General features: G+C 46.8%; 1 protein-coding gene across 1 annotated transcript in view; it reads left to right on the top strand.

Moving 5' to 3' along the window:
* Positions 1–9721: 9721 nt before the first annotated feature.
* The window catches only part of MTNR1B (melatonin receptor 1B), a 65183-nt gene continuing 52843 nt past the window's right edge, over positions 9722–22061 (top strand). Inside the window, exon 1 of the mRNA XM_061629617.1 lies at positions 9722–9983. Coding sequence (XP_061485601.1) covers positions 9722–9983 — 262 coding nt within the window. The remainder of the gene's footprint in view (positions 9984–22061) is intronic.

Here is a 22061-nt window from a genome sequence, read left to right as displayed (position 1 = left end):
CCCAGCGTGTGTGTGTTTGCATTCGCACGAGTGCGCCCCCCCACCCTCACCTACCTGTCTCCTGTCTTTTACTGTTGCCATTAACCAAGATGGCGGCCGCGGTTTCCCTAAGGGGATGAAGCCTCCACTCCATCTTTGCTGATGGCACTCGTGCGTGCTATGCACGCGCATCTCTGCCATCAACTAAGTTGGTGGCAGGGGCTTCAGTACTTTAGGAAAACCATGGCCGCCATCTTCATTAAAGGCAATACTAAAATGCAGGAGACAGGTAAGTAGGGGGTGGGGGGCGTGGATCACCACGGATCGAGGAAGGGGAGCAGAGGGGCCGCTGAGGGCCCCCCTGTTACCCTGTAACTCCAGGGGCCCTCGGGCCAGTGCCCCACCTGGCTGCCCTTTAGAACCAGCCCTGATGATGATGATGATGTGTATTTACATAACTTTTATCATATTCACAGGACTGTTTTCATACATGATCTTCATAACCCTTACAACAACCCTGAAATATAAAAGCAACAGAGACTCTTGTGTCCCATTAAAGACTAACAGATCTGTTTTGGAATAAGTCTGCATGTGCAGACTGGAAGCCCTACTTGAAGAAGTCAGAGATCCAACCTGAAACCTTCTGCATGCAAAGCAGATGCTCTGCAACTGAGTTACAGCCCTTCCCTTATGTAGCCAAAATGGCACCATCCCCATACAAAAGGCTGGTATCAGGAGGCTTGGGGCATCCCTTAAAATTTGCAGAAGTACAAAAGAAAAGTTTAAGGGGAGAGCATGCTCAGTGGTCTCCACACCATGCATAATTTTATACACCTCTTGTCATGTCCTCAATCCTTACAAAGGGATGGAGCGACTCCCCTATGAGGAAATATTGCAGCATTTGGGGCTTTTTAGTTTAGAGAAAAGGTGAATAAGAGGGGATATGATAGAAGTGTATAAAATTATGCACGACATGGAGTCGTGGATAGAGAAAAGTTTTTCTCCATCTCTCATAACACTAGAACTCATGGACATCCAATGAAGCTGAATGTTGGAAGTTTCAGGACAGACAACACAAAGTGCTTCTTCACTCAGCACATAGTTCAGCTATGGAATTCATTCCCACAGGAAGCAGTGACGGCTACCAACTTGGATGGCTTTAAAAGAGGATTAGACAAGTTCATAGATGAAAGTGCTATCATTAGCTATTAGCCGTGATGGCTATGCTGTATCTCCATGGTCAGATACACTATGCTTCTGAATACCAGTTACTGGAAACTATAAGAGGGGAGAGTGCTCTTTGCACTCAGGTCCTGCTAGCGGGCTTCCCAAAGGCATCTGGTTGGCCACTGTGAGAACCGGATGCTGGACTAGATGGGCTAATGCCACGCTGAAGGATCAGGCTATTGGCTTGATCCAGCAGGGTCCTTTTTTTGTTTTATGCCTTTTTACTAAACTAAAACACCCCAAACTTTATAACCTTACTTCAAAGGGCTTCCTCCAGCCTCTTGATCATTTTGGTTGCCCTTTTCTGCACCAGACAACATTGCATCTGTACCATATCTATTTCCCATTATAGGACTGTCACAGAGATTGCATTTCCAGGCTGATTGGTTTGTGCCCATGCTGCCACCAAGTATTACTGGGGGCAGTTTTAGTGGTGCAATATGAAAAAAATGGCCAGTTAGAGGGATCAACCGCCACACAGTGAAAACTTCTAGCAACCTTCCCCTTCTAGCTGTATCATGAGAAGCAGCTTTACATCATCTTAGTCCTTGCCAAATATACTAGGGCGTATTGCCATAAAAATGTGAATGTGTATTCCAGAAATAGCTCTAATAATTTGGCATCCTCCCCGGGGCTTCTGTGGTGGGTGAGAAGCAACAGGTGACGAAGGGGCTGGTTGTTGGCTTATATATACATATGCTTTGGAATCCACGTTTCTGCAACAATTTGCAATTTTTCTTTTTAAAAAAAATTATTATGAAAATTCATAAGCATTCCAGTGCAAATTTATTCTCATAAACAAATATGCAGTTTTGACCAATGTGTCCATTTTTGTATGTAATTCTGCTTAATATGCTGCCTTTTTAAATGCTATTTTCATGAACGTATGCATTTTTATGCATACTTTACCCTCATAGCCGCATTTTTTGTACCCATTTACTTGGCTGGAGAACTTCATTGCAAAATCAGGAAAAAGTGATAATTTCAAGCACAGCTGTGTTTTGGTTTGCATATTGTTTTGGAAAGTGCAAATTTGATCGGTTCACTTTTAAATGCACACTGAATTGCATGTCTCCCTTGCCTCTATTTCAGATGAATCCATTTTTCCCTTCATGCCTTACAGATTTTTCAGCATTCCACTACATGGGGGAAACTCCATTTGATCAAGTTGTCGGAAGAGTCCAACGTGCAGTGGAAATTCAGGAAGCTTGGCAGGGCTGCCCACTTTTCTTCTGACCCTCCTCCTGTGCCCTTTACAGCAAGGGAGGGGAACCTAGGGTCTGGGGGAGGGCGAATGCGGCCCTCCAGGCCTCTTCTGTCTGGCTTCTGGCATTCCCCCCCAGGCCACACCCTTCACTGGCCCTGCTGTGCGACCTCCTTGAAGACTTTGGCCTGGCTAGAATGTGTCCTTGTGCTCCAATGATGCTTCTTGCTTGCCTGGATAGAGGACAGAGCTGGAAAAGGTGCGTCAATCCCTGCTGTAGATCTACAGATGTTGCTGGACTACAACTCCCATGATCCCTGACCATTGGCTATGGTGGGCAGGGTTGATGGGAGTTGGAGTTCAACAGCATTTTGAGGGCTATACAGGTTTTTGTTTACAGCATCCTGACATATGGTGAAGGTTCTCATAATGACTTGATATTTGTGCCACAAAGAAGATCATTGCATTCCTGTGTATCAGGATGCTATTAAAGCCACAATAGCAGAGCCAGAGAAACATGAGCATTGGCAACTGCTTTATACCACATTATACTATTTGTCCATTTAGTCCAGTGTTGTCTACTCTAACTGGTAGCATCTCTCCGGGGTCTGAGGCAGAGGAAGGCCTGATCCTTTCTTTATAGGAGAGGCCAGGACTGACTCTGGAACTTTCTGCATGCAAAGCATGTGTCCTACCGCTGAGCAATGATCACTCCATGGATTTTTGTAACTCCTTAGAAGTATGATGCTTTCATTTTGTTGGTGATGGCAAGAAGTCTCCCACATGGTGAGGAAAAGGTTAGCTGCTGGGACTCCATGCCAGGAATATTGCCACCAGTCAATGACTAATTTCTAAAAATGAGAGGTACCATAGATCAAAGGGATCTGAAAGTTCTGATTTAGCAAATCCCCTCCCTCGCTTTCCTATAAGGGGTTTGTTTGTTTATTGCATTTATATCCCACTTTTCCTCCAAGGAGCTCAAGATGGTGTATATGGTTCTCCCTCTCCATTTTATCCTCACAACAACCCTGTGAAGGAGGTTAGGCTGAGAGACTGTGACTGGCCAAAGATCACCCAGTAAGCTTCATGGCAGAGTGGGTATTTGAACCCAGGTCTCCCAGATTGTAGTCCAACACTCTATTCTTGTCCTTCGTTCTTCCCCAGTAGCTCGGTCTGCGCCTTCTGACCTGGGGGTCTCATCTTCCAGCACTATCTCATGTTGCATTTTGGATATTCTCTGTTCATAGAGTTTTCGTGGTAAGAGGTATTCAGAGGTGGTTTACCATTGCCTTCCTCTGAGTTTGGATGCATCTTAGTCTGGTGTCTCAGCTTTGACCATTCCGCCTTGGGTGCCCCTGCTAGGAGTCTAGCCTCTCGCTCTAGACTCCTGATGGCATTGCTTTCCGCTTCTCTGACACTCTCAAACCCCCTCACCATGTTAAGACTACCACCATAAATCACCAGAGATCTGCTAGGGTAGAATGAAACTTGTAGAAATTCTGTAGTCCTGTCCTTCTGTAAAAAAACAACCTAAAGGTTATGTCCTTTTAAAAAATGGATGTGAGGACTGATGTTTGGAGAAAGAACCTACCGTCTCCATCAGCACACACGTGCATACTACAGGGCACATAGAGCTGGTTTAAGGCCCCATCTGTAATATACATTTAAAGCAGTATCATACCATTGTACACAGTCATGGCTTCCCTCAAAGAATTCTAGTGTAGTTTGTGTAGGGTGCTGACAATTGTTAGAAAACCCCTGTTCCCTTCACAGAGCTACAATTCTCAGAGTGCCTTGGAAAGAGGGCTTGATCGTTAAACCACTCTGGGAAATATAGGTCTGTGAGGGGAATGGGGTGACACCTAACAACTCTCTGCACCTTTGGTAAACTATAGTTCCCATGGACCTTTTCAAAAGCCAATACTGTTTAAAGTGGTATGATGCTGCTTTAAATATAAAGTGCAGTTGTGGCCTGATCCAACACCTGTGAAGAAGCTAGGCCAATAGGAAGGGCTAGCCTAAAAATAATTGCAAATAGAGGCAGGTTGAAATTTCTCAGGAGACATTTTTCTGAGAAAATTTCTATTTTTTTTCCTGTTCCACTCCCTTCCTCTCTCAAAAAGAAGGCCACTTTGCAGAATTCTCTCAGAATAGTCTCCACCATATTTTTGTGGCAGTGACCATCCCTGCTCTCCCCTCAACACACTTCTAGTGTCCTGGGATGATGCAAAGTCAGGAGCATTGTGCAGGATGCAAAATATGGGCAAGCTGCCAACATAGCTATTGCAGCAAATCAAACAAACAAACAGCAGAACCTTGCGGGGGGGGCGGCGGAGAAAAAGAAGCTGTGCCAGTGCTACTGGTAACAGGGAGCTTCACCTCTGAGAAACTGTCGGAGGATTCCTCCTCCTCCTCCCCCTGGAGAAATTCAGTGAAAATGGTCCTCCAAAATTTCCCTGCCAACAAAAAGGGTGGAGAATTTTGAGAGGCTGCTTGTGCACAGTTCTGATTGCAAGGAGGAAGACAGCAAAGTGCTGGGACCCTTGCATGTTTCAAGCAACGGTGCTTGGCCATCCCTCCCCATTTGAGACTATTTATTTTTCAGTTCTGGCCTTGTTAAGTAAAGAACCTAAGAACCTAAGATGAGCCTGCTGAATCAGGCCAATGGCTCATCTAGTTCAGCATCCTGTTCTCACAGTGGCCAACCAGATGCCCATGGGAAGCCCGCAAGGAGGACCTGAGCGCAACAGCACTCTCCCCTCCTGCGGTTTTCAGCAACTGGTATTCAGAAGCATACCGCCTCTGACTATGGAGTAGAACATAGCCATCATGGCTAGTAGCCACTGACAGCCTTATCCCCATGAATATGTCTAATCCTCTTTTAAAGCCATCCAAGTTGGTGGCCATCACTGCCTCTTGTGAGAGCAAATTCTGTAGTTTGACTATGCTCTGCATGAAGTGCTTTTGTCTGTCCTGAATCATCCATCATTCAGCTTCATTGAATGTCCATGACTTCTAGTGTTATAAGAGAGGGAGAAAACTTTTCTCTATCCACTTTCTCCATGCCACACAGTTTTATACACTTGTATCATGTCACCTCTTGCTCACCTTTTCTCTAAACTAAAAAGCCCCAAATGCTGCAACCTTTCCTCATTGAGGAGTTGCTCCATCCCCTTGATCATTTTGGTTGCCCTTTCCTGAATCTTTTCCAGCTCTACAATACCCTTTTTGAGGTGAGGCAACCAGAACTGTACACAGTATTCCAAATGCGGCTGCACCATAGATTTGTATAACGGCATTACGATATCGGCAGTTTTATTTTCAGTACCTTTGAATTTGACTTTTTTACAGCTGCCGCACGCTGGGTCTATTCAATTTGTACATTGCTTCCCACAAAAAAGAGGCCCAAAGTAAAAGGTAAAAATACAGTAACAAAATCACTTAAAACGTGATTAAGGACAGATTTAACAGTACAATAGTGTAACTGGTGCTGTCCAAATGCCTGGGAAAACAAAAACATCTCTGACTAGTGCTAAAATGGTGACAAGGTTGGCACCAGGTAGGCCTTTCTGGAGCGAGCATTCCATAAACAGGGTGTGTTACTACAGAGAAGGCCCATTGTCCCTGTCACTTTTACTCTACCCCTCTACTAAACTAAGAAACCAAATCCCTCCTGATGCTGCTTTTGAGGAGGTATCCAGAAAGCAACATGCCACTTCCACCCTATTCAGAACAAAGAATCTTGTGGCACCTTAAAAACTAACCAATGTGTTGGGTCTTAAGTTTTCACAATACTAACACAGCTAGTCCTCAGGGAATTTTCATACAAACATTTTTGTTCTTGCTGCTGATACAATAAGCAGCATGTAGACGGCTAAAACTGAATTAGCTAACACTGGAGTTCAGACCTGAGGCCTAAATTAGTTTCTGGGTCAAATTCAAAGTGCTGGTTTTGACCTATAAAGCCTTATGTGGCTCTCCCCAAATGAACCAACCTAGACCCTTCATTTATCATCTTAGACCCTTCTCTGGGTACCACCTCTGAGGGAGGCATGGGGGGGTGGCAACACAAGAATGGACCTTCCCAGTTGTGGCTCCCCATGTATGGAATGCTCTTCCTTGGTGCCATCACTATAGCTTTTCAGGCATCCAGCAACAACATTTTTATTTACCCAGGTCTATGGAGCTTAATTGTTTTTTGTCAGGTGGGGATGAGTTGGATTTTGTTTCTTATGCATTTTGTGAGTATTTTAGGTTTTATATATGTTTTAAAGGCTGGTATAGCACAGTGGGGAGGAGATCCTGGCTGGGAATCCAGAGTCTGTGAGTTCAAATCCCCACTCGTGTCTCCTGGGTATCAAGGGGCAGCTAAAGATCACCCCCACAGTGAGTGGCTCAGGGGTTATGTGCTCTGCCACCTGTGCAGCCGTGGGCAAGCTGCATAGTCCCAAGGAGCCCAGTTGCCCCCCAGCTGGCAATTGCGGACAAGGAAGGGGCTGGCTTGTGCAGCTATGGCAAGCTGAGCAGGCCCTAGCCAGCTGAGGAGGACTAGCCTCAGAGGGAGGGAATGGTAAACCCCCTCTGAATACCACTTACCATGAAATCCCTATTCATAGGGTAGCCATAAGTCGGGATTGACTTGAAGACAGTCCATTTCCATTCATCTGTTTTAATGTTTGTAAGTCACTTTGTCTTCATTTTTGGGGAGAAAGTTATAATTTTTAACCCAAACATGCGTTTGGGGACACATGTCTTAATTCATTAATCATATATTTGTATGATGGTAGTACTGCTGTTGTGGCACATCTTAGATCAGGCCGTGACCCAGTCGTGGGTCCTGACCCACCAGCTGAAGGTCAGTGCCTCCGATAGGCACAGTGCGGTGGGATGATGGAAGGAGTGCATTTCACATGCCTGGAAGGGGAAAGGAAAGGATTCCATGTGGCACTCAGTTGCACTAAGAGGAATATACTAAATTAATGGGGAAAATGCATTTCTTTATTTCCCCTCTCCTGCCTCTGTTAAAGGCTGAAGCTTTTAGAAGGATGAAATCCAAACTGAACCAAGAAGGGCCTGCCTCCAAGTAAAAATGTTCATGACCAGGCAATTAAAATGAAATACAGACCTACAGTGCAATCCAACACGTTTTGCTCAGAAGTAAGTCCCGCTGTGTTCAGTTGGGCAGTGGTTCCTAAAACTCTCCACCCCCCACGGACCACTTCAAAATTGCTGGTGGTCTTGGCGAACCACTTAATGATTTTTCTCCCAGTTGCAGCATTCTAATGCACTGTGTAATTATTTTTAATTATTTTTAATGGGATGTTATTGCTTCTTTTATTTCTGAGATGGGATTTTATTGTACTATAATTTGCATTCCATAGAATTCAAACTGCAAATACAATAAAATTTAATGTAAGAAATAAAAGGAGCAATAAAATACAATTAAAATAAATACAGATATCTAACGTGGCCATGCTGTGGGCTACCTGAATGAAACTCATGGACCACTGGTGGTCCACAGACCACAGTTTTGGAACCTCTTCAATAGGGCATATTCCCAAGGTGTTCTCCCTATTACAGGAGTGGGGATGCTGTTGCCCTCCAGATGTTGCCAGACTCCAGTTCCTGCTATCAATATCTGGAGGGCCACAGATTGCCCATCCCTGACATAGATGTACACCAGCCTTCCCTAACCTGGTATCCTCCAGATATTTTTGGACTACAACTCCAGATCACTGACCATCAGTCATGCTGGATGGGGCTGATGGGAATTAGCATCCAAAATTATCTGGAGGACCATAGGTTCCCTACTCCTTAGTAAACAAGTTCAGGATTGCACCCTTGGTGCACAATTCCACACAATTCAGAAGTAAATCCCACTGCATTCAATAGGACTTATTCCCAGAGAAGTGGGTACAGGATGGCAGACTTAGAATCAGTGAGTAGATTGATGTGGAATGGGAAGACATTTAAGATGGAGTCATGGCTGCTGGTTTAAAGGGGGACTAGACTAGAGGGTGAGCCAGTGTGGTGTAGTGGTTAAGCCTTAAGGTGTTGGACTAAGACCTGGGAGACTAGGGTTCGAATCCCCACACAGCCAAGAAGCTCACTGGGTGACCTTGGGCCAGTCACTGCCTCTCAGCCTCATGAAAACCCTATTCATAGGGTCACCATAAGTCAGAATCGACGTGAAGGCAGTACACACACGTCTGTCAATAGCTATTAGCCAGAGAAGGTTCAGAGGCAGTTCTGGACGCAAGGGGCATAGAAGGGACGTGTGTGTGTGTGTGCTGCCTTTATGTCCAGTTTGTGGACTGTCCAGAAGCATCTGACTGGGCATTGTTGGTCAAGGTGAACCTTTAATCTGACACAGCAGGGCTCTTCTGCTTATGTTCAGTTGTCATGTCTGGGAGGATTGTAACTTGAGAGTGAGAGAGATCTTCTTGCCCCTTCTTCACCCAAAATACGTCCTCACCCCCATCACCTTTGTTTATTTCCTAACCTTAAAAAAAAAATCTGTTTTTCATTTGTGCCTGAATCCATTTCACTTAGCTCTTGGAAACGTTTTAAAAATCTGAAATAGCGCGTCGTACAGATTTTCAAGACGTTGCATAGCGCTAACATTGCACAGATAGAACATTCTGCATACATTTACATATGCATTTACTCCTGCCACGATGCCCTGGTCCTTTGGGGTGCTTTGCGGCCACGCTTCCTCCCTTCCGAGCAACAAAACGCGTGCTTCCCTCCTTCGCCCTCCTTCCCCGTTTCCACACAGCAAATCCGGTGAATAATCGGCGTGTCATTCTGCGTCGGCGTGCAAGGAAAAGGGACGCCTTCCCCCAGGCCCGGCCGCCCACACAAGAGGCTCACGAGCCGTCTTCCCCCTTCGGAGGCTGCCGGCGCACTGCAAGGCAGCGGAGAAAAGTTACTTTGGAGCCCTGGAGACCCCGCCTACGCGGGAGGAGGGGCAGTGCGTTGGTGGGTGGGGCCTCGTCCCTTGACCCCTCCTCCTCTCTTTCCCCTTTCCCTCCTACTGGAGTAGAATGAGAAAGGGCGGGGATTGGGACGGCTTTCCCCGCCCAGGCAGGGCCTGAAGCCCCGCCTCCTCGCCTCCTTGCCCCAGGGAGGGAGGTGGCCCCCGGCGAGTGGGCAGCAGCCCATTAAAAGCCTTCCCGCTCATGAGAGCCGGGCAGTCGGCGGAGGCAGCGCACTGGGGCAGGGCCGAGAAGAGGGGAAGGTCCCGAGGCGCCCCTTTTCGATGCGAGCAGAGGGAACAGGGGGGCCGGGCTGGGGGCGCAGGGGTCCGCGATGCTGGAGAATGGGTCCCTAAGAAACTGCTGCGGGCTGGGCGGGCGAGGGGGCTTCGGCTTCTCCCAGGGAGGGGACGAAGAGGAGGAGGAAGCGGCGGGAACGGGAGGAGGAGGAGGAGCGGCGGCTGGGGCAGACCCGAGGCCAGGCTGGGTGGTCACGGCGCTGTCCAGCGTGCTGATCTTCACCACCGTGGTGGATATCGTGGGCAGCCTGCTGGTCATCGTCTCAGTGTTCAAGAACCGCAAGCTCAGGAATGCAGGTAAAGGCGGAAGGCGCCCGAGGAGGAGCCGCGTGTGCGTAAAAGTGAGCGCTTGCCGCGCAGAGCTTAGGCTTGCGCCTCCTGTGGGGGAGGGGGGACTGCGCAGGGCGCTGGGCAGCCTTCCCGCCTCCACTGCCTTGCTGGCTGGGTCTTCCCCGGTGCCACGTGCCCCTCGCCCTTCTGCACGGCTGCATTTTACAAACGGGGAAACTGAGGCTGAGAGAGAGCGGTGGGGTGGGCTTGGGATTTGGATTTGGATCCAGGGGTCGAGCCATTCGTATTTCCCACCTGGCACACAGGGAGAGAAGAGGGATAAGTATGCAAAAATGATCAGATCACAGGAAAAGGTGTTTGTTTTGTAAAGCACACTATGTACACCTGACCGCCTAAATATAGCCTGAATCTCCACTTCGGATCTCAGCTTAACACGAGTTCCTGCTTCTGAAGGAATGCCAGAGGCCACCGTGCTCCAGGACTTGCTTGTTCCTAGATTCAAGCCTCCCTCAATGTCATAACCTTTCATTATCCCTCATTCATAAGAAAATAACAAGAGCCTTGCTGGATCAGACCAAGCTTCCTTTTTCCCAGAGAGGTCAATTAGATGCTCACAAGCAGAGCATAAAAGCTGTAGACTCTGTCTTGCTGTTGCTCCCTGGCAACTGCTGGTCAGTGGTATACTGCCTTTGAACATGGAGGCTCCATTTCACTATCATGCCTAACAGCAGACCTATCCTCAATTTATATTGCCCCTTTAAAGACATCCAAAGCAGTTTTCATCATCACATCTTGTATTACTGGTTGTATAGCTTTAAAGGGGGCAAGGTCCAGGTGTCTCTGATTGCAGCTACTTAGTAAGAAGCACTCTGTTCATGCTCTGAGGCATTTTGGCATTATTACTACTTCACCTGTTCAGAGCTGAATTGAGAACATTGTTCTATGGCTAATTTGTTAGAAGCCCAGCGGAGCCCCCTCCTCAACCCAAAAGCACCACATTGATTCCCACAGCACCTTAGTTTATCTCCCAAACTGTCTCCTGCTTGTTAATGAAATCCACACTCTGTCCCCCTACAACCTGTGCCAAAGTTTGTACTAGGAACTTTCCACCACTTCTGTCCAAAATGCATTACGTGTACAGAGTCATTCAAGCTTAACTTCCGAAGAACCTGGCTTGGTTCTGTGTATTACTAAAAATGTAAATGTACTGCCTTCAAGTCGATTCTGACTTATGGCGACCCTATGAATACGGTTTTCATGAGGCTGAGAGGCAATGACTGGCCCAAGGTCACCCAGTGAGCTTCATGGCTATGTGGGGATTTGAACCCTGGTCTCCCAGGTCGTAGTCCAACACCTTAACCACTACACCACACTAGCCAACCCTAAAAACTACAAGGCACACAGTGGGATTCTTCAGCTTTGCATTGACCTTCACTGAATTCTTGTGCCACAACTGCATGCCATGCTGTATCCAAAATAGTATGTTGTGAATCAAGCCTGAATAGTATTCCAGACCTTCTGTTGAACTTGCAGCTATGCAATGCATCAAACTGAGGGACTCTCCTTCCTAGTTCACGTTTGCACATAGTCAGACTGCATTGGACATTTTCATCCTTCTGTATGTGGCAAAAGGCATTGTTACAGTCTCCAAAAGTAATCCTAAAACCATTTACCAAGGAGTAAGCCCTGTTGCTCTTGATGGCACAAAACAGCCAAGTTTAAGTCTGGTTGTCAAATTCTCAGTATGCTTTGCCTTTCATAATTACAGTCTTCCCCTCTTTTTATCTTCTAAATGACAATCCAGAGCAGGAAAACAGCAAACAAGAGTTAAAGACCTGTTGATTTCACAAGGAGAGCTTAAGCACGTGCTTAAGTGTCCCATTAAACCCAGTGGGGATCTTAAACGTGCTTAATTTTGGCTGAATTGTGCCCAGTGAGGATTCTGCAGCATGATTAAACTTGCTTCCTGAACTGGATTACAGGATGTCTTGCTGTGTTTTGAGGTTCAGCTTCACGAATGGGTTACCAGGCAGGTGGCTCAGTCATGAAAGAGCTGCAGTGGAATAATCAAAGCTAGCTTCTGATTCGTGGTTGTGGATTTCTATTTTTTCCAAACATATCGGTCATTTGATGAATGGTGGGATTAAGTACATGAGTTCTCCATAGCGTAGCACTAAGATCCTGGCAGAAACTGACAACAATTCATTTCCAGCCGTGTTGGCAAAACTCTCCCTCTATAGGAAGTTCTTCTTAACTGCAGGCTGTTTTGAAGAGTGCTTTTCTGGGTGCATTTCAGCACTCTGCGGTAGGTGGACAGCTCCAGCACGGGTGACCTTGTTCAGGTCTTAAACTGGGAGAGTGAAGGAGCTAAAGAACGGGATTCCTTGTTCTAAGAGAACTTTGTAAAAGTGGATTAGATAGATGCAAGGTGCTGGTGGCGGAGTCCCCATTTCCTCCTTAAAGGAGGTCTGCGTTGCTTTTGTATCATCTTGGTTCAACTATACTCTGGTGAAGGTGACAAATTCCAGAGGGGAGCTGTCTTCAAATATCTAAAGGGCTGTCTGTCACTCAGAAGATGTTGTAGCTGACTTGTCCTCTTGTTGCTCCAGAGGGGCTGGAATGCAACCAGTGGGTGGACATTGCAGGGAAACAGATTTGAGCTAAACGTTAGGAGAAACTTCCTCCTGATAAGAGCTGCTCAACAGTGGGGCAGTCTTCCTCAGGAGGTGCCGGAATCTCCTTTGCTGGAGTTATTTAAGCAGAGGCTGGGCAGCCATCTGACAGTGATGTTGTAGTTGCATGCTGCACTGCAGATTCTGCATAGAACAAGGGGCTGGACTCAGTGCTCTCTAAGGTCCCTTCCAACTCTGACTCTATGGTTAGTCTGTTACAACAAACACAAAAGAAATCTTTAAGATGCCACATGACTAGCAGATTTATGGGTGAAACATTTTGGTGAGCTAGGGTACATTCCATCAGATGCATACAGTCCTTTGTATATCTGATAAAGTAGTGTCTAGCCTACCCAAGCATTTTCCACAAACTTTTAGTTTTTAAGAACATAAAAATAGCTTGATGGATGAGGCCAATGGCCCATCTAGTCCAGCATCCTGTTCTCATAGTGGCCAAACAGTTGCCTATAGAAAACCCGCAAACAGGATCTGAGTGCAAAAAGCATCCTTCAGTTCCTAGCAACTGGTATTTAGAAGCATACCACCTCCACCTATAGAGGCAGAGCATAGCGATCATGGCTAGTAGGCATTGATAGCCTTTCCCCCCGTGAAATTGTCTAATCTTTTTTAATCCATCCAGGTTGGTGGCCATCACTGCCTCCTGTGGGAGTGAATTGCATAGTTTAACTAGTTCAACATGGTTTAACTTTAAGGTGTCCAAAGACTGTCTTTGTGTACAGGTGGGTTTGGGGGTGTGGCAGCTTGCTTTGTTGATGGGTATAGCTTGAATGCCGACTTTTTCTTTAGTAAGAGAGAGTTGGTGCCAGTTTGGTGTAGGGTTGGAGTGTTGGACTTAGACTGGAGAAATTTGGGTTCAAATCTATGTGCAGCCACAACAAGACAAATACAGGATTCTGCATTTAGGCCACAAAAACAAAATGCATGGGTACAGGATGGGAAATACCCGGCTTAGCAGTAGTGCGTGTGAGAAGGACCTTGGAATTGTAGTGGATCGCAAGTTGAACATGACCCAGCAGTGTGATGCTGTGGCAAAAAAGGCAAACACAGTTTTGGGCTGCATAAACAGAGCTATAGTTTCCAGGTCGAGGGAAGTAATAGTCCCACTATATTCTGCATTGGTCAGGCCTCATCTGGAATACTGCGTTCAGTTCTGGGCGCCTCATTTTAAGAAAGATATAGAAAGCTAGAGCGGGTTCAGAAGAGGGCGACAAGGATGATAGCCGGTATGGAGAACAAGTCTTATGAGGAAAGGTTGAAGGAACTTGGCATGTTCAGTCTGGTGAAGAGAAGGCTGAGGGGTGACATGATTGCACTCTTTAAGTACCTGAAGGGCTGTCACATAGAGGAGGGTACAGATTTGTTCTCTGCTGCCCCAGAGGGTAGGACTAGGTCTAATGGTTTTAAGTTGCAGGAGCGTAGATTCAGATTGGACATTAGAAGGAACTTCTTGACAGTAAGGGCAGTTCGGCAGTGGAACCGACTGCCTAGGGAGGTGGTGGGATCCCCTTCGCTGGATGTCTTCAAGCAGAGGCTGTACAGCTATCTGCAGAAGATGCTCTAGCTGTGGATTTCCTACTGTGAGCAGGGGGTTGGACTCAATGGCCTACAAGGCCCCTTCCATATAATAATAATAATAAATTTAATTTTTGTGTCGCCTATCTGGCCGAAGCCACTCTAGGCGACGTACACATTAAAATGCAGTAAAATACAATGTAATACAAAATAAAATACAATGCAGTCAACACTAATGTAGCAGTATAAAACCATGTAGGGTATACATACAATCATCAGCTGTGAATCTATTTTGTGCCATTTGGGTACCATTTTGTTCCATTCCTGTGCTGATCATGTTCCCCTTCAACGAAGGGGCCAGCTCATCCTGCACGCAGCATAGGACCTGTCACCAGAGGAGATGTGAGCTTGTTCTGGGATTGTAAAGGAATGAGTTAGATTGCAATGAATTTCAGATAAAGGATGAGGAAAGCGAGGGTCAAGGAACCCTCCACATTTCTGGTCAGCATTGTTGCTCTATGATTCTATGAACACTAGGTAACAGTGGGCCAGGCACCATCTTTCAGCCAAAAGTACCTCAAAGTGCTGCAAATATAAAAGGGGTGAGGATTGTGTACACATTCCTGAGGTCATTGGAGGAAGTGTAGGACAAAAAAGCAATTGCAATAATAATTATAATAAAAATAATCAAGGGCTAATTTGTCTCTGGCCCCAGCACTTGTTTCCAAATGCCTGGGCCCAACCCCTTAATATATCAGGAAAGACTAAATGAGAGTGTCCCAGAGAATATGCAGAGTGCAAGTTGCTCGCCACTGAATAACTATAGAGTTTCCACACATCAGGGACTAGAAAGGAAGTCTTCCATATCAGTGGGTGGTGTTTTGAGAGAGATCTGAGCACCAGAATCTCTTTCTCTAGAAATAAAGTGCAGTGCGTAATATCTCATAACTTTCCAAGTGAAGAAGAAAGACCTCTCTGAAATGGTGTGGATTCTTCAGCTCAGAAAATGTTGCTAACCTGAAGTAAACTGGGTGTCTGTAAGGCTTGTTTTAAAATAAAGGAACTAGGGAAGTATTATGGGATGCAAAAGGAAGGCATCAGATGAGGGAACAGCAGTTGTTATGCAGAAATATTTGCCACGAAGAGGATGGGCCTAAAGAAGAAGATGAACAACATCTTTCCTTGAATTTTTGAATTCACATGTAATTCAAAATATAAAGCGTGGCCTTTAACAGTACTGGCTTACCTTACAGCGAGGATGGGAACCTGTGGGACCTCTAAATGTTGCTGGACTACAGCTTTCATCATCCCTGATCATTGGCTATGTTGGCTAGGGTTGATGGGAGTTGGAGTCCAGCAACATCTGGAGGGCCACCCAGTAGTGTAGTGGAAAATTCAAAAGTGCAGGATTCCTTCATGGTAGTCACAGCCACACACACCCTTTTTTTTGAGAATGAGATCCTTGCTAGTGCTTTCTCCCACAACAACAGGAATCTCTTGGAGCCAATCAGCATAAAAGGGGGAAGTGTTAGCCACTGAAAAGTTTTCTCAATGCTTAACTCACCTTCTTTCTCTCTGATCGGCTCCAATCAGCAGTAAAGTACAAGGAAGCATGTTAGAAGACTCTTCTCAGTGACTCCCTTTTCATGTCGGTTGGTTGCTGGAAACATAGGGACCCTTCTGGGACCCTGCTCCCCAAAAAAGTAGGGGAACTAAGACCCCCTGAGATCCTTGATGAGTACACCCATATGGCCACCACTTCCCCACCCCTGCCCTAACACTGCTGTGGCAAAGATCATTGAGACAATGTACATTTTGAATACTTAGACACCCGGTTTCCTCTATTATTGAAATAAGCAGATATCCTTCTCCAGTGTACCCCTGCCTCCATCTTCCACAGACCGCCCCCCCCATGCAGAATTTTAGAGTGTAAGCTCTTTGGGGCAGGGACCTTTCTTCTTTTACTATGTAAACAGCCATGCATGTTGAATGATATAAAAATTAAGTTGCTAGCATTGAGCTGAAAATATCCCCCCCACACACCATTCACCACCTCATTGGGGGCACATTTGGAGGGCATATTTAATTTTTTGAGGAGTGGCACAACTTTTTGAAAGGGTTGGAGAGGTGAGCTTGCCATTGGGGGTGGGGCCTTTTATTTTCCTTTTTTTTTCTAAGGGCATCAAGAAGCTCTTTTTGGTGGTTGTCTTGGCCTCCTGTCGTTATTTCTCCCCTCCCACAGAATGCCTCATATGTAGCATCGCCGGTGGGAGGAGGCTGCTGTTGTGTGTGTGTGTGTGGGGCAGCCATCATTTCCCCCTCAGAATGCTCCAGAATGGTGGGGAGTGGGGGGAGGGCAGTCTCTTTGTTCATATTCTTAAAAAGGAAGGGGGAAATTGTGGGGGGAGGAACCCTACCCTTCCCTACAGGCTTGATGCTTTGTGGGCATGAAGGCAATTCAAGGATACTTTTAATAAATATAACAGATAGCGGTAAATCCACACACCCCTGCATCCTTTAAGAAATCCTCACCAGCCTTGATTTCCCCCTAGACCATTTTCATGCCTCCCCCTATTTGAGCAAAAAAAGGAAAAAAGATCTGAGAGCTGTTGGCTTAACACAGTTAACTTTCAATCTATAGTAATGCCAATCTCAGGTCTTCAAGGGTTCACATGCTTGTAGCCAAAACTACACCAACCATGCACAACAGGAGCATATCACTAGTCTCGGGAGAACTTTGAGGTTGGCAAAACAAAATAGGCGAAAATTCCCGTTTTCTAGGAACATAGGAAGCTGCCTTAGACCATTGGTCCATTGAGCTCAATATTGTCTACACGGACTGGCAGCAGCTCTCCAAAGTTTCAGATAGGGATCTGTCCCAGCCGTACATGGAAACATCAAGGGTTGAACTTGAGACCTTCTGCATGCAAACCTCTGAGCTATGGCCCCCCACAGGGACCCCATAAAGCAGCCCCATGAGGACTGAGTGTGTGCAGTGCCCGTGGAACAGTGATTGACTGTTGAGAGGGAGAAAACCTGAACACTGGGTGGCAGAGGAAATTGAACAGTGTGGCTACCAAGGAGAATGGAGGAAGAGGCACATAGCTATAAAGAGGGAACAATCTTGTTTGGATAGGTCATTTTCTGGTCCACACTGAGGAGCTATTTTTAAATATCCCAGGGATGAACGTGAAAGCTGCCTACAACAATCCGTGGATAAATCCAAGATTTTAGTGTATGGAATAGATTGTCAGGAACACTGAACAGAAGCACCCCATGGTGCAACCTTTAGTCGCAGGGCCCCACTTGGACTACTTAATCGTGGCACCCTTCGCTTAGATGCAAGCACCCTCACCCCTTCCCCTGCCTTTCCATTGGCATTTGTTGGCCAAGTTCAGAGGAAGGACTCTGTATTTTCTTGTCCAGGCTAAGAGAATGTTGCTAAGTTGAACCAAATTGGGTGCCTGTAAGGTTGGACTCAATGTATCCTCTACGCTGAGATGATCCTTACAAACGTGTGCCAGCCTGCAAGAAATTCTGGTATTTGCAAAGTAGTTCATTCATCTGTGAAGTGACATGGGAGCTGCCTTATACTGAGTCAGGCCATTGGTCCATCTAGCTCAGTATTATCTGCACTGACTGGCTGTGGCTCTCCAGGGTTTCAGGCAGGGGTCCCTCCCAGCCCTACCTGGAGTTGCCAGGGATTGAGCCTGGGACCTTCTGCATGCAAGGCAGATACTCTACCACAGAGCAGTGCAGCATTGTGTTATTTATCTCCAGTGTGAATAACCCCCTCCCCCCCAGGTGAGTAACACAAATGTTCCCATTGTAATGGCTGCTGAGAAAGCCATGAACTGTTCACAGGAGACCACAGGAGAAAATGTCCTCTGTTATCTATAGAATGGCATTATTATACAGGAAATCCTGGACTGGTGAACTTAAAAATACACTTTGTTTTTGGCATACCTATAAAGATGATGATGATTTAATTAATGCTAAGTATTTACATACCTTTTAGTATAGTCACAGGACTGTTTACATCCATGATCTTCTTAACCCTTACAACAAGGGTCTGCCTTCGGCAGGGTCGCCACCGAAGGGGTGACACCAAAGGGAATTGCCCTTTGGAGAGTCCCTTAGGGAGTCCCGAGGGTGGGGGGCGCTACCCCCTTCTATTACCTTCTATCACCTTTCTTTTTGTTTGCTTTAATTTTCTGTTAAACCAATCTAAAGGAGATTGGTGGTGGGGAGGGCGTGTGGTGCATGTGTAGTTCCTGCAAAGGGTGAGAGCCTGTGCAGTGTACTGAATGGTAGGAGAAAGTCACCAGATGCCTTCAGAGTGAGAGTCTGTAACTGGCAGAAGGAGGGCCCTCCCTGGGTGTGAGGCAGGACAGGGAGTAGATGGGCTCTGTGTGAAAAAGTTTGAATGGGTATGACTGTTCCCAGTTCTCACAGAGGCCGACTGGGATAATTTACTTCGGCAGGTTTTGTTGGTGGGATCGTGTTGGTCCATATCAGCTGTTTAGGAGGAGTCTTAGTATGGAGTAACTTGGGTGATGCCACCCCAATCTCAGTGATCACAGGTAGAGGGAAATATAGCCATGGGGGTGTGGTGAATTACCGTACAAGACGAGGACAAGGCTATCTGCGCCTTGTTCCTTGCTGCCACTCCTCTCATGGATGGGTTCCTCATTGCTCATCTGCTGTGCCCACTGGCCTGTGTGTGTTGCTGATTAATGCCAGATCGGTACACAATAAGACCACTCTCATCCATGACTTGATTGTGGATGAAGGTGCCGATTTTGTGTGCATTACTGAGACCTGTGTGGGTGAGCTGGGAGGAGTTGATCTGACCCAGCTTTGCCCACCTGGATACTCAGTGCAACATCAGTACAGGCTGCAGGGATGTGGGGGAGGGGTTGCTGTGGTCTACAGAACTTCCATCTCTGTCACCAGGAAACCACTCTGTCTTGGAGCTGGCTGTGAGGGCCTGCACCTGGTGTCGGGCCAAGGAGACAGTAAACTAGGGTTGCTGCTGGTGTACTGTCCATCCTGCTGCCCAGCAGCCTCTCTGACTGAGCTGGCGGAGGCCGTCTTGGCTGTGGTGTTGGAGGAGCCCAGAACGATAGTGCTGGGTGATTTCAATTTCCATGCTGAGGCTGCCTCTAGTGTTCTGGCTCGGGACTTCATGGCCTCCATGATGACCATGGGGTTGTCTCAAGTCATCACTGGCCTGACACATAGGGCAGGGCACACCCTCAACCTGGTTTTTGCTCCAGATGGAGGAAGGGAGATAGGGGGGTGGATGTCATCCCATTGTCATGGTCAGACCACTTCCTGGTGAAGTTTAGACTTATGGCTCCGATCCTTCCCTGCAGGGGTGGTGGACAGATTAAGATGGTCCTCCCCCAGAGCCTAATGGAATCCACTGGATTCCTGAATGCCCTGAGGGAGTTCCCAGTAGATAGAGCAGGTGACCCTGTTGAAGCCTTTGTCACGCTGTAGAACAATGAGATGCGTCAGTCTCTTTACACGGTTGCCCCCGAGCTCCCTCTCCAGCATTGTGGAGTCCAGTTTGCACCTTGGTACACCAGTGAGCTAAGGGCAATGAAACAGGCTGGATGACAGCTAGAGAGCAAGTGGCAAAAGACGTGCTGTGAGGCTGATCGGGCATGACTAAAACATCATAACCATGCCTACTGTGTGGTGGTGAGGGCGGCAAAGAAGGCCCACTTCTTTGCCTCCATTGCATCCTCAAGTCACCGTCCCGTGAAGCTTTTCCGTATTGTCAGGAGTCTGTTGACATCAGCTCCAGGCAATGGAGTCTTAGACCCTTTGGAGGCCCCTGTGAATTGTTTGCAAGACACTTTGAGGATAAAGTTGCTCGCCTCTGTAGCAGTCTTGATGCCCCCTCTACATCTTCTGTAGTCCCCAATGAGGTGTTCAGTGCAACGTCTGCTGCAACTTCTTGGGAACGGTTTCAGTTGATGAGGCCTGATGACGTAGACAAGGTGCTTGCGATTATGCGGCCAGCAACTTGTCCTCTTGACCCTTGCCCTTCTTGGTTTATTAAAGCTTGCCGAGGGGGGTTGACCGAGTGGATCCAGATGCATCATTGCGAGAGGGAGTGGTTCCAGGCACCTTGAAAGAGGCGGTGATCCAACCACTCCTGAAAAAGCCCACCCTGGACCCACTGGTTTGTGACAACTACCGACCAGTTGCAAATACCCCCTTTTTAGGGAAGGTGATTGAGAGGGCTGTGGCGCAGCAATTGCAAGTACTCTTGGATGAAACAGATTATCTTGACCCATCCCAATCTGGGTTCAGGCCTAGTTATGGGACTGAATCGGCCTTGGTTGCCTTGATGGATGACCTTTATTGGGAGTACGGGGAGTGCGACCCTGTTATTCTTACTTGATCTCTCAGCGGCTTTTCATACCATTGACCATGGTATCCTTCTGTGCCGACTTGGTGAGATGGGTATTGGAGGAACTGTTTTACAGTGGTTCCGATCCTATCTCCAAGTTCACTCTCAGAGAATACCATTGGGTGACTGTCTTTTGGCCCCCTGGTACCATCTTGTCCCCCATGCTGTTTAACATCTATATGAAGCCCTTGGGAGCAGTCATCAGGAGATTTGGGGCGAGGTGTCAGCAGTATGCTGATGATACCCAGCTCTATTTCTCCATAACATCTGAATTGGGAGAGGCCGTGCAAGACCTGGACCGCTGCCTGGACTCAGTGGTGGGCTGGATGAGGGCCAGTAAACTGAGTCTGAATCCTAGCAAGATGGAGGCGCTGTGGGTTGCTGGTTCCCAAGTTCGGATTATTGGTCAGTTGGTCTGGGGGTGCTCCTGGATCCATCTTTGTCGCTAGAGGCCCAGGTGACCTCCGTGGCTATGAGTGCCTTTTATCAGCTGCAGCTGATAAGACAGCTGCGGCCATTTTTGGACCGGGATATCCTGACCACTGTTGTCCATGCACTGGTAACCTCCAGGCTGGATTACTGTAATGCACTCTATGTGGGGCTGCTCTTGTGGCTGGTCCGGAAGCTGCAGCTGGTGCAAAATGCGGCAGCAAGACTGCTCACTGGGGCAGGGTATCACCAACATGTCACCCTGCTGCTGAAAGAATTGCACTGGCTGCCCATTTGCTACCAGGCCAAGTTCAAGGTTCTAGTTTTGGTGTGCAAAGCCCTATACAGCTCGGGACCAGGATACCTGAAAGACCATCTTATATATCCAGTCAATCACTGCGCTCTGCAAGTGAGGGCCTCCTGCAGATACCATCTTATCAGGAGGTTCGTTTTGCACAATATAGGAAATGGACCTTTAGTGTGGCGGCACCTACCCTGTGGAATTCCCTCCCCTTAAATACTAGGCAGGCGCCATCTCTGCTATCTTTTTGGCGCCTTTTGAAGACTTTCCTCTTTCAACAAGACTTTTAAGTTGAGACCTATCCCAGTCTGCGTCTGTGTTAGAATTGCTTTTAATATGTTTTCTTTAATAATATGTTTTCAACCCTTTTCTTAAAAAAAGATGTTTTTAAATGTTTTTTTAAAAAATGTTTTTAACGTTGTTTTGTTTTAATGTATTTTAAAGTCTTTTTATGATGTTTGAAGTGTTTTTAGCATTTTTGTTTGCCGCCCTGGTCTCCTGCTGGGAGGAAGGGCGGGATATAAATAAAATAATAAATAAAATAATAAATTAATTAACAACCCTGTAATGTAAAAGCAGCAAAGACTCTTGTGTCTCATTAAAGACTAATAGATCTGTTTGGGCAGAAGTCTGCTAGGTTTTAAGATGCCACAAGACATTTTGTTGGTTTTTTGCTGCAACCTATTTACACACCTTCGGGAATTGTCACCCTGAAAGGTGAC

The sequence above is a fragment of the Rhineura floridana genome, chromosome 5 (genome assembly GCF_030035675.1).
Source record: "Rhineura floridana isolate rRhiFlo1 chromosome 5, rRhiFlo1.hap2, whole genome shotgun sequence".
Classification (NCBI taxonomy): Eukaryota; Metazoa; Chordata; class Lepidosauria; order Squamata; family Rhineuridae; genus Rhineura; species Rhineura floridana.
The sequence above is the reverse complement of the archived record's forward strand: the minus strand, read 5'-3'. Positions and strand labels throughout refer to the sequence as shown.